The sequence below is a fragment of the Xenia sp. Carnegie-2017 genome, unplaced genomic scaffold (assembly GCF_021976095.1).
Source record: "Xenia sp. Carnegie-2017 unplaced genomic scaffold, XeniaSp_v1 HiC_scaffold_23, whole genome shotgun sequence".
NCBI lineage: Eukaryota > Metazoa > Cnidaria > Anthozoa > Malacalcyonacea > Xeniidae > Xenia > Xenia sp. Carnegie-2017.
The window spans coordinates 20,392,363-20,409,908 of NW_025813486.1; the positions used below are offsets into that span (position 1 = coordinate 20,392,363).

The 17,546-nt window shown below is 35.6% G+C and overlaps 1 protein-coding gene across 1 annotated transcript; it reads right to left on the reverse strand.

Annotated features, from left to right (window-relative positions):
- Positions 1-4,363: 4,363 nt before the first annotated feature.
- Positions 4,364-13,813, reverse strand: LOC124448457 (axin-1-like). The gene is made up of 7 exons (XM_046999477.1): positions 12,569-13,813; positions 10,474-10,623; positions 9,497-9,566; positions 8,619-8,762; positions 7,586-8,214; positions 6,884-7,192; positions 4,364-5,290 (listed from the first exon to the last, which is right to left on the reverse strand). The coding sequence occupies exons 1-7, from the start codon at positions 13,294-13,296 to the stop codon at positions 5,158-5,160; spliced, it is 2,163 nt and encodes a 720-aa protein (XP_046855433.1). The 5' UTR covers positions 13,297-13,813; the 3' UTR covers positions 4,364-5,157.
- Between the last annotated feature and the right edge of the window lie 3,733 nt (positions 13,814-17,546).

The window sequence follows — 17,546 nt, forward strand, 5'->3', positions numbered from 1 at the left end:
TCACTTATTTCATGCCAAAGACTATAGTTCACGAATTTTCATGCATTTTCATGCCTAAGACTATAGTTCGTGCATTTAACATATTTTTATGCAAAGACTTTAGTTCATGCATTTTCACACATTTTCATACCAAAGACTATAGTTTTGCATTTTTACACATTTCATACCAAAGACTAAAGTCATTGCTTTTTTAAACATTTTCATGCCAAAGAATATAGTCTTTGCTTTTTTACACATTTTCATGCCAAAGACTATAGTTCACGCATTTTCACAAATTTTAATGCCAAAGACTATAGTCTTTGCATTTTCGCACCCTTTGATGCCAAAGACTATAAATTTGCTTTTTTACACATTTTCATGCCAAAGACTTTAGTTCATACATTTTCACACATTTTCGTGCTAAAGAATGTAGTTCTTGAATTTTCACACATTTTCATACCAAGACTATAGTTCACGCATTTGTATGCAAAGACTATAATTTATAAATTTTCACACATTTTCACGCAAAGACTATAATTCATGTTTTTTCACACATTTTCATGCCAAAGACTATAGTTCAAAGTTTTCATGCAAAGACAATAGTTCATGCGTTTTCACGCATTTTCATGCAAAGACTACAGTTAATGCATTTTCACACGTTTTCATGCAAAGACAATAGTTCATGCGTTTTCACGCATTTTCATGCAAAGACTACAGTTAATGCATTTTCACACGTTTTCATGCCAAAGACTACAGTTCATGCATTTTCACACATTTTCATACCAAAGACTATAGCCTTTGCATTTTTACACATTTTCATACCAAAGAGTAAAGTCTGTGAAATTTTACACATTTTCATACCAAAGAATATAGTCTTTGCTTTTTCACACATTTTCATGCAAAGAACAAAGTCTTTAAATTTTCACTTATTTTATGCCAAAGACTATAGTTCACGAATTTTCATGCATTTTCATGCCTAAGACTATAGTTCATGCATTTAACACATTTTTATGCAAAGACTTTAGTTCATGCATTTTCACACATTTTCATACCAAAGACTATAGCCTTTGCATTTTTACACATTTTCATACCAAAGAGTAAAGTCTGTTAAATTTTACACATTTTCATACCAAAGAATATAGTCTTTGCTTTTTCACACATTTTCATGCAAAGACCAAAGTCTTTAAATTTTCACACATTTCATGCCAACGTCTATAATCTTTGCATTTACACTCATTTTCATACCAAAGACTATAGTCTTGCATTTTCACAAATTTTAATGCCAAACATTGTAGTCTTTGCATGTTAACACCCTTTGATGCCAAAGACTATAGTCTTTGCTTTTTTACACATTTTCATGCCAAAGACTATAGTTCAAAGTTTTCATGCAAAGACAATAGCTCATGCGTTTTCACGCATTTTCATGCAGACTACAGTTAATGCATTTTCACACGTTTTCATGCCAAAGACTACAGTTCATGCATTTTCACACATTTTCATGCCAAAGATTATAGTTCACGCATTTTTATCCAAAGACTATAATTCATGTATTTTTACACATTTTCATGCCAAACACTATAGTCTTTGCATTTTAACACCCTTTGATGCCAAGACTATAGTCTTTGCATTTTCACACCCTTTGATGCGAAAAGACTATAGTCTTTACATTTTCACACCCTTTGATACATTTTTACACATTTTCATGCTAAAGACTATAGTTTTGCATTTTTACACATTTCATACCAAAGACTAAAGTCATTGCTTTTTTAAAAATTTTCATGCCAAAGAATATAGTCTTTGCCTTTTTACACATTTTCATGCAAAGAACAAAGTCTTTAAATTTTCACTTATTTCATGCCAAAGACTATAGTTCACGAATTTTCATGCATTTTCATGCCTAAGACTATAGTTCGTGTATTTAACACATTTATATGCAAAGACTTTAGTTCATGCATTTTCATACATTTTCATACCAAAGACTATAGTTTTGCATTTTTACACATTTCATACCAAAGACTAAAGTCATTGCTTTTTTAAACATTTTCATGCCAAAGAATATAGTCTTTGCCTTTTTACACATTTTCATGCAAAGAACAAAGTCTTTAAATTTTCACTTATTTCATGCCAAAGACTATAGTTCACGAATTTTCATGCATTTTCATGCCTAAGACTATAGTTCATGCATTTAACACATTTTTATGCAAAGACTTTAGTTCATGCATTTTCACACATTTTCATACCAAAGACTATAGCCTTTGCATTTTACATTTTCATACCAAAGAGTAAAGTCTGTGAAATTTTACACATTTTCATACCAAAGAATATAGTCTTTGCTTTTTCACATTTTCATGCAAAGACTAAAGTCTTTAATTTTCACATTTCATGCCAACGTCTATAGTCTTTGCATTTACACTCATTTTCATACCAAAGACTATAGTCTTGCATTTTCACAAATTTTAATGCCAAACATTGTAGTCTTTGCATGTTAACACCCTTTGATGCCAAAGACTATAGTCTTTGCTTTTTTACACATTTTCATGGCAAAGACTATAGTTAACGCATTTTCATGCAAAGACTATAGTTCATGCATTTTTACACATTTTCATGCATTTTCATGCCAAAGACTATAGTTTTGCATTTTTACACATTTCATGCTAAAGACTATAGCCTTTACGTTTTTACACGTTTTCATAGCAAAGACTAAAGTCTTTGCATTTTTACACATTTTTAATGCCAAAGAATATAGTCTTTGCTTTTTTACACATTTTCATGCAAAGACCAAAGTCTTTAAATTTTCACACATTTCATGCCAAAGACTATAGTTCACGAATTTTCATGCATTTTCATGCCTAAGACTATAGTTCGTGCACTTAACACATTTTATGCCAAAGACTATAGTTCGTGCATTTAACACATTTTCATGTCAAAGACTATAGTTCATGCATTTTCACACATTTTCATGCCAGACTATAGTCTTTGCTTTTTTACACATTTACATGGCAAAGACCAAAGTCTTTGCATTTTCACAAATTTCGTGCCATTGACTATAGTTCACGTATTTTCATGCCAGGACTATAGTTCTTGTTTTTTCACACATTTTAATGCCAAAGACTTTAGTCTTTGCATTTTCACACCCTTTGATGCCAAAGACTTTAGTCTTTGTTTTTTTACACATTTTCATGGCAAAGACCAAAGTCTTGTATTTTCACACATTTTCTTGGCAAAGACCAAAGTCTTTGCATTTTGACGAATTTTCATGCTAGGACTATAGTTCATGCATTTTCACACATTTTCAAACTATAGTTCATAAATTTTCACACAATTTCATGTCAAAGACTATTTTCACGCCTTTTTGAACAAACCAAAGGTCTTTTGTACAAACCTCTGCCTTTTTGTACAAACCTCGCCCTACGGGCTCGGTCCGTAGAAAAACACTTTGGTCCGTTATTTCTCCGTAAAGACCTCGCGCTCGGTCATTAAGGGCTTGTTAATCTAGTCACTAAGTCTAACCTCACTTTTTGAGTGATGTTTCTATTTTTATCTTATATATTCCACACTGTAAATAATGTATTCATACGCATTGAAGATGGCTTAGAGTCAACTCGAAACATATTTGCAAATAAAAATTTAAAAAATATCGTCGTATATTCAAAAATTTTTTAATGACATTGCTTTGCGCAGGGCCTCTACAGACCGCGCATTATGCCCCTCCCCCCCCCGTTGATAGGCTATTTTAAGTGACGCGCAACAGAATTGCAACAATCACCAAAGGAAATGAAAACAAGAAAAAAATAGCCACTTAAAGGGTTAAAAAGTGGTTATATGAAGTCTAAAGCGTCTAAGGGAAGTGAAAGATCTTCTAAGGAAGACTTTAGTTTGTCCTACTTAGCCTAACGTTGTCCAGCGCGGTTTAAGACAACTGTTAAACTCTGAAACAGTGCAAGAGAGCGGAAAACAGGATGAAACGAAAGTGATGAAACCAAAGCAGCTCAGCATAGTTGAGATTCCACTTCGTTTACCAAAAATTACTGTGACGTCTAAAAGGACGGTATGGGTGTATGAAAAAATTGGCAAATGTTTGGCCTTAAGCGAATGTTCACATTAACTTTTCAACTTGACCGCAACGCCAAGTGATCAGATTGTGTTGATCAAACACGGAAACTCATTAGATAATCACAATCAAGAAACAAAAACAGAAAATATTTAGGTCTTCAATCTCGTTATCCAAACATCCGCGTTAGGTTTAACTTAATAATCGTCCATTCTCATGTGCTCCATAAATGGTTTTATAAAAAAAAATGTGGAATTTCCCGCAAACCTCTAACACAAACTATACCATAAAAGAACTGTTTATCTTTCTGAATAACACGCACTTGGTCCAAAATAGTTTTATGTCATTGTTGTCATAGTAATTACCCGCGATCGAGCCTCATATATGTACAAGAATACAACAGCTGTACAATACTTTTTGCAATGTTACATAATGCTATATGTATATAAAATTATGTACAATTAATTTACAGAAGAAAAATCGGAATTCAAGAGACACTACAAACGAGCAACTCCCTTTCAACTCGCACACACAAGTAATTTAGTTGAGATCTAAGTACTTAGGCAGAAGCCTGGTTCTCATACTCCGCGAGCCCTCAGTGAACTAATGTTTGTAATTAAAAAACGAAAAAATAACTTCGCGTTTGTAATTGTGTCGAAACATTATCAACGACAGTTGCGGTGTTTGAGAACAAAGTTTTGCCAGGATTCAATGAGGCGTTAAATGATTCTGCGAAATTCAGACGATCCAATCTCAATTTTCTGGCAAATATACTGGAAAATTCTCACCGTATTCTTAGATTAAATCAAAAATAATTTACAAAATGGCATTAGAAAGCTTTGCTCCAACTAAAACGATACCGAATCATTCATGACGTAAGGAATGTTTTCGTACTTTGGCAAATGAAAGACCGACTATTTTAGAGGCTTCGAGATCATTGAACGCCGCACAGAATTTCAAATCAACAAGAATAATCAGTAAAAGTGTAAACTCAATACAAAAACCAGAAATTAAATAAAGTCTGAAATATTTTGTAGTTTTGATTTTAAAAAGCGTCTGGACAGTACATGCTACTTTCCTACTCAACAACAACGAGGTGCTCGTTTAAATCGTTTTACCCCAAATTCTCATGAATGTTTCGACTCTTTCACTTTACATACAATTTTATCACCGTAGCAAGGTAAAACACAATTATCGTCTTTAATTTCTTGATAAATTGCTCGACAATCTTCTTCGACTGTTGGAGTTTTGAAAAAGTACCTGAAACGAGAACGCGAACAACAAATTGAATCACGAGAACATAAGCAGGCATTTACAGTTTAGTCGAGTCCATTTTAGACTGTCGTTTGCTCCATAAACAATGGCATATGTTTAAAAAAATTTTATACCTAACAAAGAGTTACAGAGGTTTACATTTACGATGGACGAAGTTATTGCAAATACTTCGTACTGGTCCCGCGATAAAAGTCTAAGAGAATCCCCCCACTGGAATTTATGTCAAATCTATATTGCATCGGGGGGGGGGATTTCAGTGAATTTGCTTAGAACCACTGCTTATTACACGGAGGCGAGCAAGATCATTGGCTTGAGATGTATAGAGAGCACATTATTTCTAACTATCGGGATATTGTTATACACAGTCTAACAGAGGTAGCTGCACTACCAGTTATCAAATATACTACATTATTTTGTTTTATAAATTTTGTTTAATGTTTTCGCACTTTGCTGCACAATCTAAACAAATTTAATGCTGGTGTGTAGTTCCTTTTGACTGCTTTTATAGTAGTTTGAATACAATGTAAGACTCTAAATTCTATTCTGACCAGCATCATGAAATGCTTTAGATACATCACTGTTCTCAATCAAATAAAAACGCCATGGAAATTATCGTTTTTATGAATATTGGATAAAGCTAATCGGTAAAAAGAAAAATTAGTCTCTTAGTTCCTTTTAAAATTAGTCAATCAATCAATTAAAATATTTAAAATTTAAGAGAGCAGAACGTTTTCAAAGAAGAATCATGACGCTGGGCCAAAGCGCTGGGTTTCCTTTCCGAAACTTTACACATTCGAGAAATCTGACAAGAGATAAGTGGATTTTTTTGAAGGCTAAGACGTTTTTTTAAAATTATGGACTTGAATACAACTATAAGTGATAAAAAAATCGTGTTAAGAAAACGAGATTTGTTTAATACAGCCGGAAACGTGAAAATTTCAAAAACGCAACATATCAACGCCATGATTGTGCGTCACCAATGCTAAAAATAAAAGTGGTCTACGATTTCCAAACAGCACTCAACGACGCTCTTAACACTGGGCAGGTTTTTAAACAAAGACACGCGGTTTTAAACACTCCAAACCATTAGCAACACCCCTCGTGATGCAAATAAGCACTGCACTACGTGCTAAACAATGTAAACCATTAGCAACACCCGCCGCGATGCAAATAAGCACTGCACTACGTGCTAAACAATGTAAACCATTAGCAACACCCCCCGTGATGCAAAAAAAGCACTGCACTACGTGCTAAACAATGTAAACCATTAGCAACACCCCCGTGATGCAAATAAGCACTGCACTACGTGCTAAACAATGTAAACCATTAGCAACACCCCCCGTGAAGATAAAAACGCACAAAGTGTATTTAAACGATGACTTCGTAAAACCTCATGTTGCGAATTGCACAAAGACTGAGCACGACAAATGGACAAAGCAAGTAAAAATTACATGGACCCACAGCACTTCCACCAAAAACATAATTGTTCACAAAATAACATCCGTTTAGCCATATCAAAATGAGATCATTTCATCGATAAACAACACAAACAATTATGTTTCAACTTAATCCACATACCTATAGTTTCCTTTCTTGAAGGCGATGAGTTCTTTGAACTGTCGTAAAGTGACAGTCTTGTCGGGCAGTATTGATTGATATGGATATTTTTCACCATCCAAAAAGTACACAATTTTTGTACCCTCGTAACCTCTTACGTCCTGCGAGCGCCCGACACCGCTATCGTTGCTGTTCACTGTAGATGGTACGCTGGAGAGGATTGAGGACGAACTATAAATTCCCTTATATTCGCCAGAAACAAGAGAGGACGAGCATTCATTAATGTCTACCGGAAACTGGCAACGAGTGATTTTGTTGCTTGGATAAGACCTACGAAGGTAAGAAGATTTCACGGTCAAACTCATTGAACTAAATATATAACTGGAATGCTACCTTTAGATAAACATGCATGCACATGCACGAAGCCAAATTTTACCTCCAGACACCTCTAGATACTCCATTGAACTAAATATATAACTGGAATGCTGCCTTTAGACAAACATGCATGTACTTGCATGAAGAAAAATTTCATCTCAAAAAAGTCGCGCGTTTTACCTTACTGACATAAATGAAATTTCATTGGGCCGTCCGTTGAAGGTCAGGGTCTAGTTAAATTGCAGGCTTAATATTTTTGGCGGGAAGTAGCCGTCCAGTTATATTCGGTTAAAAGGTCAAAACTACCCATCACAACTACAAAGATAAATCTTGTAACTCACTGCGTACCTATTCTTAGTTGTCTTGCTCCTTTTCTCTCGTAACTCCTTTTCGTTGCTTCGACGAGGCATCTCCTCCATGTTGTTTTGAGATTTATGAGGAGCAAGAGATTTAATGGCAGGGTCGCCCATGTGAACAGATGCAACAGTCAAGGTAGCAGGCAAACCACTGCTAGTATATGGTTGTTTCAGTGGGTTGCCATGATACTGAGACAATGGTGATCTATGAGGCTCACTGTGAGCCATCCATTGATGAATCCGGTTCCTAGTTTCTGGGTGTAAACTTATATCCTCTTCAACAATAACACCACTATCGGGTGCTGACTCAATAGTCCCGACACTTTCCCAATGCTTTTTACCATTACCTAATCTTGGAGGCTTCTCCATTACAGACTCTGGTCCTTGCCAAGATGTTACTGCATTTGGACAGTTTTCTATCGCAGGGTAGTAACATGGTATACACTGTTGCTGTTTCACATATCTTGGATAGTGAGGCGGAGTACTTGATGTAGGCATGTTATAACATGGTTCTATAAACTTAGGAAGAGGCAAACCATAACCAAAACCACCAAATTTTTGATACTGCTGATGGCGTTCGGCTGCATCTTCCAAGATGGACTTTTTACTTCGCCTAGGATGCTGCAGCAACAAATTAAAATTTTCAATTCTCATGAAAAAACAGAATATAGCAAATCACATGTACTGATATATTTTCCAGTTAAGATTGATAATGATGTATAGATGGGAAAAGTAATTGCCCAATGAAAAAATGAGATTACAATTCAGAGGATGATTGTGAGCGATCTTTGAGGTAAAACTGGTGTGGAATAGAAACATACCATGAAAGATTTTAAAACCCTGATATAGATGTTGAAATTGACAAAAATTGTCCTCAGATGGCAAAGTTAAATGAAGAAACAATTAGATAGTAGATGTGTGAACTTCTATTTAAACCTCTTTTCGATTTGTTTCATCATTATGTAAATTAATTCAATGTGAAGTACAATTAAATATTATATACGAGAAATATCAATTCCTTTTACCTGTTCAGGCAATCCTGCCAAATTTATGGCTGCCCTTTCCTCTTGGGCACGCTCAATTTCGACCCTCTTCAGTTTTTCAGTGAGAATTTCTGCAAACTCCTTGGGTGGCAACTGTTTACTTGCCTTTGTAACTCTTTTGGTTCTCTAGATTGTGCATGACAAAAGTACACCTTACACATAAACTGTATTTATAAGGCTGGACACTCAACATCTTAATAACATACAATTAGCAATATTGGACCTACAAAATGCCTTTTAAGTATATTGTTGTTTTAGTTAAGAAACAATTCAAATTGGCATAAGACATAATGATTATATATAAGCATTGTATTCATTCAAAAAGCATTCATTTATCTTGCGCAAAGCTGTTGTTCTTATGGTTGGTGCTTAATGTTCTTTTATCAATTGAAGTTGAAAGACTGTAATGCTCTTATTTTGCTCTGATCCAGTATCGAGAACTTTTTATTCATGAATTTTGTACGAAATACATGTAGTTTAATTACTATGTATATATATATATAAAGTGATTAATGTAAATTTCACAGCTAACTTAGATATGCAAAATGTACAATAAAGCCATATTAATGACAGCTTTTCCCAGCTTTTAATGAAAGCTTGCTGTTTTAGTAAAATGAGAATCCAAGCAGTTGAAAGAGACAACAATCTAATATAAAATTAAATTTACAATTCACAGCTAACATACACAATTTTACATGTACAATATGCCATGTGGAAAACAGCTTTCCTCCAGATAAACGAATGCCTTTCAAACAATTAAAGAAAAAGCCACGAGACAGAACATTTTTGATAAAACAAAAAAATATCCACTTTGAATAGCAAGCCATTTAATCTCCAGTAAAAAATAAATGTGAACTTACTGGTACAAAGCCAGCAACATCTTGAAAACCCATTTGTTTTTCCATTGATTTGCTTGTCCTGTCGCTAAAGCTATGAGATAAAAATTTGTAGGCTTCAATATTAAACACTTTAAAGGTTTGGAAAAAAAATAATACTGCTAAAAAAATATGCTCAAAATCTCTTCCTCAGGCAATCCTTACACATCATAAATACAAGGATTATGAAAGCCAATCTCTAGACCAATCAAAAACTAAATATGAACCCTTTTCATAAAGCTAGCGGCCTCAATGTCATTTGTCTTTCACTAAACTTTAATACAACATGCACAGAAAAACAAATGGTTTATGACTAAATTTATCATTTAGGAATAGAAACATTTTTCTTTTAACAAACAGACTTCAAAGAAAATAAGGAACTCATATAAACTTCATATCTATCCCATGTAGCTAACGAAAAATAAGCAACAATTTAGGGATTCATACAGACTTCAAGTTGTGAGTGAAATATGACAATGTAATTAATGAATGTAGAGAATATTCTTAAGCAGGATGCAAGGCTAAAGGTCATAGCTGCTCTGTCATGTTGATTAATCGACATAATATGATCCCTCTTCAGGGAGTGATGAAACAGATAGATTAATCTGCTAGCTTTTAATTTCATGCTTTTTTGTATTTCATTCCCCTAGAATAAAGATTTTGCCAAAACAATACTTGATGCCAACACTTAAATTTACGCAATTTCAAATATGTTGTGCTAAATATTTCCTCAAAAATTAAGGTACTTACTTGTTACATATTTTGCCTAACAATGTATACATATTCATATTTTTCCAAAAAAGTCTAACAAAACCCACAAATGGCCCTAACTGAAAAATTTGCCAAGCATGCATCAACCCCCCTTAGTCAAAATAAAATACAAAGGGACTAGGACTAAATCAGGAGGGCAGGGCTGGTGGATGGGTAAGACATCTTGGGAAAAAACAAAATAATGCACATACTCAGTAAAAGTTGACTTGCTATCGTCTGTCAGGGCATCACTTGATAAACTTTGTACATCTGAGTGATTTGCTGAAACTGCAGGTGGAGCAGGCTGTTGGGCTATCCTTGCTAGGGCTGCCTTGCCTATCTTGATGTTGATGGGCACATACCTAAAAGATAAAAATTCAAAGGTTTAAAATGTTCTAAGATGTTGGGAGATGAAATGGCAACATAGCTAGGTCAGCAATAACTCTCACATGTCAAAATACAACGCAGCAGAAACCAAAAATCGCTTCTAAAACAATGTCTTTAAGCATAAAGCATTTACAATCATTTGTAATACACAATATTTCCACAACAAACTGCTGTAAATTCTAAAGCACGGAAATATATGCACACAACATGGTGAAATCATCTCACAGTAGACGGGCTGCTTTTCCTCAAAAGTGTCATTTGAGTAAGGCAAATATTCAGCAATGCGACACAATCAAGCTCATGTGTTTGTGTCTCGCGTTTTGAAGCTGATTACCATCTTCAAATTTATCGCGAGCAAGACCTCGACGCCCTTTAACTAAAGAACAACTAAGTTTTTTATTGGACACGTTAGGCGCACAAAAATGTGTTGTAAAGATTACAATGTCCGAAATGAACAGTTTATGAAACAAAAACATATGTCAAATTGTAGACTCGCAGTACGCATCTGGGTTTTTCAGCAACGCTAGCAAAGTAGCATATGACAAACAACATATTTTTGCGCTTGTTTTGTTCTATTTTCTTGAAAGGTTTCCCAGCGCCATACTGCTACAATCGAGACTGTTATAAGCGTTTTCATTTTTGTTAAGCTTGATTTCAAGTCTTCATACACGTTGAATTGTATACTATTTGTGGAATAAAACATTGATTCGACAAAGGAGTTGCTAGTGAGCTGTGTTAGCGAGAAGTAGCTACTAAAGCAATGCGCTGATTTTGGAAGCAGTGAATTAATCCTTTCTGGCCAAAGAGACATCAACTTTAGTAAAACGCTAAGAATGCCTGAAATGAGTTTTATTAGGTAATGCCTGCTTCGTCTAGTTTTTGGTGCCAAAGCTTGCATGGCTAATTAAAATTTACAGCGGCACATTACGATAATTTCAAGATGTAAAGCAATATAGCTTCAAGTATGTACTCGTATGTAAAATCAGTCACGAATACGCATCAGACATATGGCAAGCGTAATCCAAAACGCAAAACGACTTGAAACAAAAAACAACACCGCCACGGTACCGACATAAAGACAAGCCTAAACATCACCTCGGCGCGATAGCACAACGGTGTTTAAGGTATGCAAATTTTTCCGCCATGAAATAATAAACGAGTTTCTAGCAACAATTCAAGAAAGTCAACATTGAAAGTACGAAATTTCCTTGATACAAATCCTTTGACTGAGAGTGCAAAGCGTTAGGGACACCCGTTTGCCTTTTTTTATTTCTTGTGGAAACGAAATAGCATATTCTCATTGACAGGGAGGTCAACAATACATCCAGAAATAGACATTTTCACAAGAGAGGTTAACAAGCTTATAAGAAGTTCCAGCGACCAGAAACTCATGTAATGTTTATTCGCGCTAAGTACAGATTACAAATACGGCATTCAAAAACAAACCGGAATAGCAAAAAACAAATCGACGCGGGTATGAAAGTAATATGAAATGCGACTCGCAGCAGCCGCTTTATCGCAAACACAGTGGTTTGTTTTCTTGCAAAGCTGACAAAACACTCGTGATAGCTATGAAAGTGCGTAATTATCTATTTGAATTGCGAATACGAATGATTATCAAGGGTTTCTACCTCAAACGTAAGTGGCGGTAATGCTTTTAACAACAGACATTCTTGAGTACAATTAATTGAAACTTTAACTATTGCCGACACGAAATAAAGAGACCGTTTTGCATAAGAAAACGCTCACATTTTAGATCAACACAGGCACTTGAACATCTTTCGCGCCGCTCTTCAATCGCTTCATTATTGAAAAGAAAAGAGATTCTGTTTACTCAAATCAAGAAGAAAATTACAGCCCTGTTTAGAATGAGAAGTAGCAAATAAAGCCGCGCTGTGTTTAATATATCACATTTCTTACCCTTCTCGATTATTTCTTCCCAACGGCGGTGTATTTGCATCTGAAACAATCCAACTTCCATTACTCTTTTCTTGTATCTTCTCTTCAGGCAGGGCAGGCATACATTTTGATTCAAATTGCGAAACGCGTTCCTTTGAAATGTAGGATTTGTAAATATCAGAAGTCAAGAACATTTCATAATGAATGTCGTTCATATATCGCAGTACGCTTTCCTGAGCTTGGTCGAATAACATGTCGTTTAAAGGCTGTCCGCTGTGTAGTTTATGTTTTATTTTCGCTCGTATACCACCTTGTATTTTGCTGGCACACAAGAGTTTCGATTGTAGATAATTACTGTAAGTTGCATTCGCTTTTGGGATCGAAAGATTTGATCCAGTGCTCGCTAATTGCCTAAACTCTTCACAGGAACGCCAGAAATCAAGTAAGGTTTCTTGATCGTGTTCGCATAGATATTCCCTGAACGTTGCATATCCGTTCGGCTTCAAAATATACTCCAAAAGCGGCGAGGCATGTTCACAAAAATTAGGCTTTGACGCGCTTCCTTCAGGCTCAAAGCCAAGAGGTGCTAACATTTCGCCTTTGCTTGCCAAGCTTTCAAATGAATCTTTACCCGAGGATCGTCTAGGAACGGCCGTATAGTGTTCACTCTTCTCGAAATTTATACAAGACAAAGTGTCCGAGTCTTGACCAGGAGGAGCGGGTCTTAAAACGCACGATCTTACAGACATGTCTATTTTGTTTTCAAAATATCAAAATACAAAACACATGTATACACGCAGTACTTTTCAAGGGTCAGATTATATTGCCGTATTTTTATATATCACCACTCGGTCGATCAAACGATACAATCTTGCGTTAATCGATAATATTCTAAAACAAATTCAAACGCAAGCGTCGTTACCTCCAAGCTAACCGTCCACAAGGCACACGTTTTCGGCAGGACCAACGACTTTGAATAACATCGGGTTCAAAGCTTTATAAACACAATTTTTTTTAGCACTAGGCTCGTTCTAACGTTCACGGTAATCGTCGATGACACTTTTAACCAGAGGTATTAAAATACGCCACCGTACGCGATGTCATAAATAACCGCAAGAGAATACAAGTGAAATAGATTCTCTCAGGAACCATGCATACATGTCGCTTGCCGAAAAAGCTGTGTTACTGGTGGGCGTCGGGCTCGAATTGTTGAAACTTTACAAGTTGCCTTTGGCGGTACATCTTCAAAGGAAACCGAACTTGAAGAGGCGGTATAAGGTTTGATCAATTGACTCGGATGAGAACGTCAAAACGCTTTTGAACACCGCACCAATCACAGACGAGTTACACTATTCCACGTGGTCCATAATTCACACACGCTGATGATCTAAATTATTATAAGCAGCTGCTATAGAGCTTAAAGCGGTACGGTACTTGACCGACTTCTCTTGCTATTGGTTAACGCTTTCTCGCTAATCATTTCTCGAAGAAGCCGCGGCTTGCTCAAAGATTCCCGAAGCTCATCAACAACCATAGGATGAAATAATACCGCTGTTGGTATATAGCTTAATGCGAAATAAAACCGAAAAAAATTAAAACGTCTTCACCGTCGTGAAATGCAATCAAGTTGATATCACAACGTTGTGATTCATAGTCGGTTAATCTACTCATCGAAATTAGCCAACGCAACATAACATTCCGCCAGAGACGGTAAAAAGTTACCGACCAGTAATTGCGACCACGGCTAAGATTGCGACAAATTTTGACGAAAGAAGACATGCTTTTGCATTCAATAATTGGGAAAATCATTTTTATCAGTGATATTCCATGCATTCTGCTAAACATTCCTTAATACTGTATGTCACAGTAACTCTTGTGATATTCTCTAGACCGCTATCGTAATCATTGTTAGATATATTAATGAACAATAAAAGCAGTGTTTTAGAAAAACAAATATGCTATAGGGTTTAAGTGTCACTCCGGCTTTTGAAACACAAGACGTTCTGGAAATGGAAAAACCTCTTATTTAATAAATTATACTTCATTATACAAAAATGATATATGTTATGGTGTACGACGCACTGATCACTGATATCTTTGAAATATCTTTTAAAATACCGGTAAGGCACTGGGTATATTGAACAAATGCCGATGGCCGAAAACAATTTTGATCTTTTAGAACCTGGTTGATTGCCTAGTTCTTTTATGATTGGTCGAAATTGAATGGAACATCATTGTCCTTGAGTAACAAGATCACTGATTGGTTGCTTAAACCAACTAGGTCAATACCAAGAATGCCAGTATAGTGAATGTCCTTTTGGCGGTTTTTATAGCGCATATTTCACAGGAAAGACATAATATATTAAGAAAACGACGTGTGCAAGTAATATGAAAATAAAATAAAACATCGTCCTTTTAGCAATATTTTGAAAAAGACACTTGGTGCTATAAATATTTGTTGGCAATGAACGTGACGGTCTGAAGCTTGATCTTCACAACAGCATTAGTAAACATTGTGTTTTGAAGGAGTATATTGAAGATTTTCCCGCCTAAACACGTACTTAACAACAGAATTGACGAATGAGATTCAACAGACTTGAAACACACCGCGTTTGTTCAGACGTATTTAAGTTGTGGTAAGGGTCAAAAAACAAGAACAATAGATCAATGGATGAAAATTAATTTTCGTCTCAGTCAGAGATCGAGTGCATATACTGCCTACATTGTAACTATTAAACTGAGGATTTTATGTGTAAAACGCAACAATCATAAAATCTGATGATTGAACTGAAAAACACGACACGACCGAACCGTTTCTGTCCAATGAGACGTGACATTGATATTTACTAACGAACATTGCCGAAATGATCGTCAATTTAAAAAATTGGCTTACGTTTAGCCACCACCTTTGTTCGCAGTTTCGAATAATTGCGATCAAAAAAAATTGCCCGATGACTGATCACAAACTCATCATCAACTCTTCCCAGGCTATCACACCCATCTTCGGTTGTATCAATGACGTCAGTGTATTTTTTGGCATCTGTAAAGCTATTCTTGAACAGAGAGATCCCGTCATATCTTGGAAATGTATGCGATTTTGTCGCACTGCATTGACCAAAAACTATTTAGTTGTGAACGTTGTTATTCTGGTAAGACTGCACTGTGTTTGTCAACATAAAGTAATTAACAAATATATTCACGGAAATGTCGCAAAAAGTTCTAAAAGAAAAGTTTGCATGTTGTACGAGCCTAGCTACAAAGAGAAAGAAAAGCTCTGCTAAAGAGCAATTTAGGCAGAGCAGTTTCGAGAGAAATTAGCATTAATAGACATGTTGTAATAGCGAAAACGCAACAACAACCCATTAATTTCCTGCCGAATATTAGACTGTTCGAGAGATCAAATTGTTAAGCGAACCAGGGCGGCCATATTGCTTCTCCGTTCATTTATAAATTGCAACAAAGGCACCGTGATCTTCAACATCGAATCAACGAAGGACCGACATTTCTTTTAACAATGCCGATGATTACTGATGTCGTAGGGGGCCCAGTCTAGCTAATTTGTGCTTGCTGCATATTTTTAATCGAATACATTTGTAAGCAGTAAACTCTTGTATAAACAAGAAAAAGCAACGTTTTGCATACCGAACGAGGGCACTTTGTTACGCACGAAATGGCACTTGTCACGTTAAGAAAGTCGCCACAATTAAGATATTGCTAGAAGCGCAATCCATTTATATCAATATTTGGAGCGCCGACTCAAGCATTAGGAGCGGTATACAAAAGAGAGGGCATTTACTGCACTGCAATGACATTAAAACCCCCCTTCTCATAACAAAATTATATTTATTAACATATTTTTTTAAAATGATATCATTTCGTCTTTATCTGCGGCAAAGCGGTGATTAAGCCACCCGCGTCATAAAGATAACAATTATTCTAAAAAAAAATCCGGAATCCAGCAGGTTTTAAGTACTTTCTGGACTGTGCGCGGTCAAACAGCTAGTTTGCGAGTTGACATGCGCCATTTGAATATCGTTTTCGCCATGGACACTTGAGTACTGACGGAGATTTTAACGCCGACAAATTATTTAATTTAGCCAGAATTTTAGAATTGCATTGAGTGATTTGAGTCTATGGAAAATTCGTGCGAGTAACATACGAATTCCGGAAAATTTCAAAGTAGATAGCAGTTGAAAAAAAATAGGTAAAATCACAAAACAAAACAGCTAGTGAACTGGACTTGGGAAGCACTTTACATCAAACGGAAAAAAGCCACAACACCTTACGTAATGTTGTATAATTTGAACCAGATTTTACCACGTTCATAAGAAAAACACACACTCTCACAGAGCATGAAAGTCAACTAAAGCTACTAAACAAATTGCAGCTAAAAAAATTTTCAACAAAATTACACGCAACACTTTAAGAAATTACCTGTTATTCATTGCCAATGTCCCTTAGAGTAAATAAACAATAATGTTTGCAAAACCAAAAGTATGAAAAATAGAGCAGGCTTTACCGCTGTGAGAAAAAATTTCTGTAGCGATCCAGGGGTAATCATAGCGAGCAGCAGCGAGCAAAATAAATTAAAGCTGCTTAATTTTAAATTCAAAGTACTTTCAGAAAAGCACTATTGGTTTTGAATTTCTAAAGAATATAATTTCACCACAAATATAAATATATTCCAAAATGTGCAGCAGTAATTTATTTTGACTGACCCCAGATCCGTCACTACACAATTTTACATAAAAATATCCTTGCATTTGTACAAAATCAGTGATAAATCACATGTACGACTCATAGCACCTGCTAAATTTATTGACTTTTTTGCTGAGGAAGACAAGCAGCAAGTTTATGTCGATAGCCCAAGGCGACGTTTACTTTACGCCCAGTCTACCATTTTGACAAGATGAATTTAATTTCTTCAGAAGTCGTACAGTATTTATCCTAATGCACTTTCTTCTTTTAACTACATACATGAAAGTATTTCAGCAAGAAA

Coding starts and splice junctions, on each gene's coding strand:
- LOC124448457 (XM_046999477.1), bottom strand. CDS start 13,296: ATGTCTGTAAGATCGTGCGTTTTAAGACCCGCTCCTCCTGGTCAAGAC. Junction 8,763..9,496: donor ATGTTGCTGGCTTTGTACCA/GTAAGTTCACAT, acceptor TGCACAATCTAG/AGAACCAAAAGAGTTACAAA. Junction 5,291..6,883: donor TTCAAGAAAGGAAACTATAG/GTATGTGGATTA, acceptor TTCTCGTTTCAG/GTACTTTTTCAAAACTCCAA.